The sequence below is a fragment of the Pyxicephalus adspersus genome, chromosome 8 (genome assembly GCF_032062135.1).
Source record: "Pyxicephalus adspersus chromosome 8, UCB_Pads_2.0, whole genome shotgun sequence".
Taxonomy (NCBI): Eukaryota; Metazoa; Chordata; class Amphibia; order Anura; family Pyxicephalidae; genus Pyxicephalus; species Pyxicephalus adspersus.
Window position 1 is genome coordinate 45,063,699 of NC_092865.1, and position 8,357 is coordinate 45,072,055.

The window sequence follows — 8,357 nt, forward strand, 5'->3', positions numbered from 1 at the left end:
GTTCTGTACACTATTAGCTATATATCACGTGACTTCCTGCGCCTAGGCACTCCTGTTCTGTACCATCATAGCTGTACCACAGGTGACTTCCTACGTCTGTACCATCATAGCTGTATATCAGGTGACTTCCTACGTCTAGGCAATCATGTTCTGTATCCTCATAGCTGTAAATCAGGTGACTTCTTGTGCCTAGGCACTCGTTTTTTGTACCCTATTGCCTATATATCATGTGACTTCCTGTGCCTAGGCACTCCTGTTCTGTAGCCTCATAGCTGTATGTCTGCATTGCGGGGACACCTCAGGCACTGCTGGCTGCCAGATTTGCAGGGATTGCAGTTGTCCATCCTGTGTTGTTCAGTGAAGTGCTGAAATCTCTCTGTTGTATTATTCTCCTCCAGCAATCACCAGCTGCTTCAGGGGCAGTAACCAGGGAGCTGCAGTTTTGTTACACCCAGAGCTGCCCTGCACATTGCAGTCCTAGAGATCTGTTTTATAATGGCGGTATTGCAGAATGTTTCTGGGTTTTCAGGCTTCTAGAACATTGCAGAGGTTCGATGACACCACCAAAGTGCCCATGACATGATCCATGAATGGGGTCTCCACCTTCCAGGAAATAAATAAACCCCTCAGATTGTGGTTTCACCTCCAGCATTCTCCATTATACAGGCAGAAAATGTTCAGCCAGTAAAAATCTGACATTAAATAAATCTTATCATCCAATCACTTTATAGGTAAACCTAGGATGGCATCTTTGTATTATGAGGTCATGCTTTAGCCCCTCCCCCTAATATGAAAAGATCCTGAAGATTCATTTTTGTGATACTGAGGAAACTTTCTACGATTTTCTGCCCTTAAAATATGAGCTTTTGGGCTTATCCTTTATTGCCTCATTGAGGGGCCACAGGACATCTTTAACGTTTAGGTTATATTAGCACCTGCAGAGGGACACAAAATAAGAAGTCCAAGCTGGGGTGACCCCACTAGCAGCTGACTTTGTGCCCCAGAAGGGAGGAGAGGATGAAGGACATTCTCTTGTTTTGGGCTTCTGAAAGCTCTCCTGTGACTGTAGTTTTGCTGTCAGGTTGAGTGAGGAAACCCTGGAAGTGACTGGATGCCAGTGCAGGCATTACCTTAGTCTGTGCCTGCTTAGTGTGTAGGTCAGTCAGGTGGCCCATTGAGTTGTTACTTATTGGTAGACGTGCCAATATTTCCCATTCTCAGATAAAGGAATTACCTGCAAGTGTTGATGTTGTCCACTAGGGGCAGTGTTAGGGCTCCACCCTGTAAAAAGGCACCAAGGAAAAATCTCCCTGCTGCGGCTTCTTCTGCCCGGCCCTGTGCAGTTTCCTCTGGGTCCTCCTGCCCCTATAATCAATTGATTGCCTACAGACATCTGACCCACCAGGATGGAAACCTCCATTTTCATCGCTTGCGTCTCACATTCGGCCGTATGCAGAGCTTTGGGGGGGTCCCAGGATCATGTTGTCAGCTTCAATACAATCCAGGGCACACTGATAGGGGGAGAGGGGATTCTGCAGTCTTCCTGTACTCAGTTATATCCCAAAGGTTAAAGGTTTTCTGTTTCACTAAATAGGCAGCAAGAAAATTATATTCCAGGAAATATCAAAATGTTATTTGCAATTTCATTCACTGGATTCCAAGCATGAACACTCTGCTGTGCGCGCTCCTCCATAATCCAGGAAGAGTCCACAGGGAAGCATACAGTTGTGAATCCCCTGCTGAGTTTCCGCAGAGGGTAATCAGTGTCCCTTCAATCGATGGCTTGGCTCTAGGAATGAACAGGAGTTACAATGGGCAGAGGGATTAGTTGCATGGACCGGACAGGTTGCAAGCAGCAGCTCTGTGCAGGGATGACGGGGCTGGCCAGGCACTTGAGACTTTAGGGGTAATAAAGTATTATTGTAGAAAGGAGTTCTCACGCCCCCCCCCCAGCTTCTCACACAATGAATGTATATTGAAATTTGCTGCTCATGAGAACTGCAGCAAGCAAAAATAAAATGTCATAAAAAATCAAAGCTGCCAGTGAATAATACACCCAGATAGCCAGGAGGGTGAATATTGTGCAATCCTTCCTCAATCCTGCCATTCACTGAACAAGAGCTGATCAGTGCACTTTGTGAGCCCCTCCAACGCAGAAAGGGCATTGCATTGGGCCGATGGCAGACGATCTCCTCACCCCTCCCCCAGACGGCAGTACTCACTAAGCTCCTCTTACCCTCTGAGAGAGGAGATGGAGGAGAGTCAGTGAAGATTTGTGGTTCTTGTGGCGATTTTATATTATGCTCTGGTTAACACATTGCTACAACACAGAACCTTCAGATTTGTACATGGTGGTCCACAGTCCTGCACATACATGCATGCAGTACGGCATCTTGCTGCAGCACACAACGTGCCATGGATTGGCTGGTATTAGCGCAGTCAGTGGATTTCCTCCGGTGAAGAATTGTAAATATAAAACACTGGCTGGCTCCGGGAACATCGCTGCAGTGTTCTGTATGGTGAAAATCGGTAATTGCAGCTTTGCCATCCATAGATGTGACCAGGCCCAGGGCCTTGGTTCCTGGAATTTGATGCATTTTATTATAAACACCAGGGCAGCTGATTATTTTATGGAAGAACCATAAAAACAAAAAAAAAATATTCTCTGCTACAAAAAATAAACCCCCTCTTTCCCTGAGGTGATGGGGACACAATGTAATTGTAACTTTGTAAAGTAAATCTCTGCTGGCTTCTATTATCAAATCACAGGACAGATTTTTTTACATTCCGTGCAAATTATTGGGAATTCTCTCCAACACTGAGAAGTCACAGAGAACACAGTGCCTCATGACGGCCAATCAGGACCTATAAACACAGCAATGACTTTTGATTGGTTGTTATACCCTCTCTGGTCTTTTTATAGCTCTTTATGTTCTGTTTTAAATCTGCCTCCTGATTGGCTGTAAAAGATGTGGGTTTCACACACAATGTCCAGTAATTAGGTAGCTGTGGTGACCGCTCCAAATTTTATAAATCCCCTCTTACATTTCACCTTAGTGGGTTTAATATACTGAACAGCTGGGAGACCCCTTTTTTATTTTTTTTAAATTTCCCCTTTTCTCAGAATTGTGATTTTTCTCTTCTTACCGCCAATCGGCTACAAATGCTAGCAAATTCTGGAAAAATTCTCATCAATAAAAAGCCCATAATTTACCAACAATGTCACCAATACCTGGGATGTCAGTTGTAATTGCCAATGGAGGAGCTGCAGAATGATGAATGTCACCAGGCAGCTCAGAGTTGATTGGCCAATGGGTGGTTGGGAGCAACTTCAGATGCGGCCAATACGTGGAGGTCACTTTATACCAAACAAATCGCTTAATGAATTGCAACTCTGAGCCGCATGCCAACTCCTATGGCCAAACCCCAGGTGCGAGTATATCACTGCATCACTTCTGCGACTGTCCATGGGAACAAATCCTAAACAAAGCTACAGAATGTCACTGTGCAGATTACCAATTGAAAGATATGGAGCTTCCATTGGTTTCCTCCCTCTTTATTCACTCCAGGTGATCCTTCCAATAATGCACTTCCTGTCTTAGGGTGACCACAGTTATAATAATCTATTAAAGAGCTGAAGTGTTTACACCCCAGGACAGTGTTTCTCTGCCTTTTTAACATGGGGGAACCCTTTATCCTCACTGGCGGTATTCCCAAGTGTGGCTCTAGGTTAATTTTCAGTACCAAAAGAAGTAACCCTGAGCCACACTCGGGAATACCCCATTGTAAAGGGCTCCTCCAGCGATGTCCGCCCCAGCCTCTGTGTCCCCTGGCCTCATGCCCAGTCATAATCAGACCACCAGGGAGGTTAAATAACTTTCATGTGTTCAGGGGACTCCTTCTATAATTAATATACCCACAGCTCACAGTATTTTAGTGTGATGGTCAGGGGGAAGAATTTCACTAACATTGCTGGTCAGTGGGAAGAATGTCACCCTTAAAGATAGCCAAAAAAGTCATTAGTGTCACTTAAACTGACCTGAGAGGTACACACTGCTCATTGCACAAAGAACCCCTAGTGCCCCCTGGTTAGTACAAGACTACTAAATACCCTATTCATTTACCTCTGTAGGAAAGGGCGGAGGGGGTTTGTAGTCCACTTAAGAGAGCTGGGAGCAAGGTAAGCAATAACAGGATAAACAGATTTTTTTTTTCACTGACAAAACAAAAATATTTCACCTTTGTATTCACAGATTAAAGCAGCAAACAAGTTCACAGTTCTGTTTGTCAGACATTTTTGTTTTGGATGCGGCAGAGAATCATTAGAAACCCCAAAGAAATTTTTTTACCATCTAGGCCCTATTAGGGGGATTCTTGGAGACAACAGGGAAAATCTCACACGTGCAGCAAGTTGTCACCAGAACAGCCGATTTCCCAGCAATTTCTGCTCCAATGACAACTGAAACTTTACCATCACTATGAAAGAAAAAGGGTGAATCTCCCCAGCGGGGACACGGAAGTCTGGCCGGGGGGAGGGTTATAACCCCTCTTGACATTTTGGCTTTTTCCCAGAATTCCTCTCTGGCCATTTATTTTTCACAATTTAGAAACAGAAAACAAAGAATAAAAACAGCAGCAGAACCGGCAGATGATGAGAAACAAAAACGGTTTATTTTACCGATCTTTATAAATCAACCCCCTCGGTCATTTCACTCCAATCGTTTTCCATGGAATTGCTGATATCGTTGTGTTAATAAACCTCAATCATTCCCATGCAATCCCTATACTCTCATTCGCTGCGTCCCAAGCATTGCAGAATCCAGCGGCTAATCTGCAGCGCCACGCAGCATCCTCCCCGGGGACACCTGGCTGCACCTCTTGGGGTTTATCACACACAACACTAATCAGCTGGGTATTTATGACAAAGTGATAGAAGGTTAAATAAAACAGTGGCCCGGTCGTCCTCCAATCAATAACCGGCTAGATGTAAACACGCCAGACTATAAATATAGCGGGACAGTCAGTGATGTGCAGGGGCAGCGTTACCTACGGGGATGCGGTGACAACCTGCAGGGTGCGGCTCAACATGAAGCTTCATTAACAGATAACAAGCTGCGTCTAAACACCCCCCGGAGGGTTACCGAGGTTATAAACAGGGAGGACTGTGAGTAACTAATAAGACCCCCGGGGATTGGGCTCCTCCTCCCCTATTCCCACACACACACACACCACAGATACGGTGACCCCCTGCGCTAGTGTCACCTAGACATAAGGCACTCTGGGGAACCTCCCCGCTACCAGGGACTCAGGACGCCTCTCAAGCACACAAAACCTAACCATACGCTAAACCACAGTGACAAAGAAAAAAGAAAAATTTGCCTATCCCCTACCACCCAACACACAAAACTTGTCAGGGGGCTCTCGGAGAGAACACAAAACACCAGACAGGGTAAAAATAATAATAAAAAATAATAATAATGACACTTTCTGTCCAGCAGCAAAACGACTGGAAGAATTCAGCGGTATTCAGACATAAAAAAAAAAAAGAAAAAAAAAGAAACCTTATCTGTCGCTACTGATTGTAGAGGAAGTACAGGACGGCACCCTCGCTGCTCGACTGAGTGCGTCTACTGGCTGCTGTGCTGGGTGAACCCTTTTAAATAAAGAGACCCTGTCACCAGGATGACAATTTAAAATAATGTGGCCCCTGTACCAAACTGTTAGCTATGGCACTGGAAGAATCGTGTTGTCTACCCTTGTTCTACAAAAGGGGTGCAGGGGGTGGTGGATAGGGAGCAGCGCCCCCCACATGCCAGGATTGTTATTGAACACCGTGGGTCTCTGGCAGGTCTCTACAGCAGGACAAACAATAGTGACGTAGGGACCGGCAGAGCAAACCACAGAGCTCTGCGACAGGCTAATCTGACAAATGTTGGATAATGGCGACCTTTAGGAGGTCAGAAATGGAGGAGGGGGGAGACAATAATTATTTACAGGGATCACTTATTTCTAAATTTGTATTCAGTGACAGGGTTACTTTAAGGGGCCCCACTGGAACACAACAGGACAGACCTGGGTAGGAGGCAGTCTATAGCAGGATATCTTTGATCAGGCGTCTTTCACCAGCACAATAATCATGTTCTCTTCTAGTTTGCCCACCACACGATGGGCGCTCTGCTGGTACAACTGGTGGAAGTCACACGGGGGGAAAGCGTAAAGCATGCCGCTGGGGTCTCTGCCCTTTCCACTGCCGCCCACGGGCAGGCTGATGACTCCGGCTGCCTGCTTTTGTTTTAGGTAAGAGACGAGGTTCCTGAGCAGGCGCCGCTGTAGGCTGGGCTCATCGGGGAGAACCCCCTCGTTCTGAGGGGCCTGGATGGCAACAAGTACTGCGTAGCCCCCAGGGGCGCCCTGCCTGATGCGTCGAGTCACTTCCTCCAATTTCGGCTGGTCCAACCGGAGTCGCTGAGCGATTTTGAGCTGCGACAGGCTACCCCCACCGGGCACGGAGCGGTCTCTCAGCAGGGCGCTGGGCACATCACGGTCACCTTCCAAGAAGTGAATGTAGGTAGGGAAACAGCTGTTTTTCAGTACCAGGTGACCGCACCAGACAGGCGGCAGCGTCCGTCCCTTCTCAGCCACCGGGGACTCTCTTTCCACAGGGGGTTCTGGCGGCCGGGGATGGTGGTTTCTCCTAGGTTGGGGTGGCTCTGGGGTAGGGGGACGGGGCTTGTCTGGTGGCGGGGGTCGGTGGTTATGTTGAGGGGAAGGGGTAGAGCTGGCTTCTCTCTCAGAAGGTTCCCTCCTGGGGCGGTCGGGGCTGCGCTCAACCCTGCGGCCTCTCTCTCCAGACAAGCTGCGTCGCCGTCGTCTCTCTTCTCGGTTCTTGGAGCTGCTGCTGCTGCCCCCTCCGCGGTCTCCACTGCGGCTTCGGGCAACCCGGCCAGCACTGCGCTTCTCCGAATTCAGCCAGCCGGCCTCTACAAATGGCCTCTCCCGGTCAGAGTAAAGGAGGTGCGGAGGAGTCCTGTCTCTCACACGTAGGTCCGGCTCAAGTGCAGCTCGGTGACGGCTGTAGACCTCAGACTGCAGCAGTTCGTAGGAGAGTGGGAGGGGATAAGGGGTGGTCTGCAGGGGAGCATAACGGGACGCAGCAGCTGCAGCCTCCTCGGGCGTCACCTTAGCAAAGTCCACGCGGAGTCTGCGGTCCCCGAGCTGGAAACCCCTCATCTGGGTGCAGGCTGCCTGAGCAGCATCCAAGCTCTCGTACTGGATGTAGGCGAAGCTGTCACCCTTTACATAATCCACTGTGCGGATGCTTCCAAAGCGATCAAACTCTCGGGCCAGCACTGCAATGGAGGTGTTAGGGCCCAGACCCCCGACCCAGAGCCGGGTGCTAGGGTTGGGTTTGCCATAGCCGATCTTCATGTAATTGCGCCCCAGAAGTCGGCCGCTCATAGCCAGCTTGGCCCGATGGGCCATGTCTAGGTTCTGGAACTTCAGAAAGGCGTAGGCAGCCCCCTGGTTGCGGGCGGGCCTCTTTATTACCACTTCCTCAATAGGGCCGTATTTATCAAAGGCCCGGCGCAGGTCAGTCTCTGTCACTGCATGGTCCAGGTTACCGATGAAGAGGTTGCGGGTGGCTCGGTGATCATCCTCAGGGGCCAGCTGCTCGTCGTCTGCTGCAGAGCTGGCAGTGCTGGGTAGCCTGTAGTTGGCACTGCTACCTCCACTCCTCACCCGCTCCTCATACAGTTTGTAGTAGGTATCAGCCGAGGTGCCCGGGGGCAGCAGCAGGTGGCGTGGTGAGGTTGGCAGGGCAGTTAGTGGCAGTGGGCTGGGCTCTGGGCGCCGGACACTCTGCTGTGTGAACACCGGCTCCACCCTCAGAGGTCGGTCGTAGAGTAATGGTCGCAGTTTGGAGTGCCGGGCCTGGCGAGCGTCTGCCGGTCGCCGGAAGTTAATGTAAGCGACCCGGCCTAGGTCCGGCGTGTGGGACAACTTGACGCTGATGTCACCGAAACGCTGGAAGTGACGGAACAGCCAGTCCTCCAGTAGAGGCTCAGGAAGGGCCGAACCCAGGTTGCTGACAAGCAAAGTCTTGTACTCAGGGCTGTCCGGCACCAGCAATGGCCGTGGGGGCGGAGGGTCCCGGGCCCGGCGTGGGGACGAGGCCTGGCTAGCTCTCTCTCTCCTGCCCGAGCTTTTGTGGGCTTCCTCTCGCCTTTCTCGGGCCCTCTTAGCGCGGCCGGGGCTGGACTCTCCCCGCTCGCTCTGCCGCTTCATGTTGTGGCGCTGTGCGGGGGAGGCGCGCTCACACTGCCGCCATCTTCCACAATGACTGCGAGCGAAGGCGG

The 8,357-nt window shown here is 49.9% G+C and overlaps 1 protein-coding gene across 1 annotated transcript; it reads right to left on the reverse strand.

Annotated features, from left to right (window-relative positions):
• Positions 1 to 4,649: 4,649 nt before the first annotated feature.
• Positions 4,650 to 8,357, reverse strand: RBM15B (RNA binding motif protein 15B). Its single transcript, XM_072420352.1, has one exon. It carries the CDS (start codon positions 8,284 to 8,286, stop codon positions 6,109 to 6,111), a length of 2,178 nt encoding a protein of 725 aa, XP_072276453.1. The 5' UTR covers positions 8,287 to 8,357; the 3' UTR covers positions 4,650 to 6,108.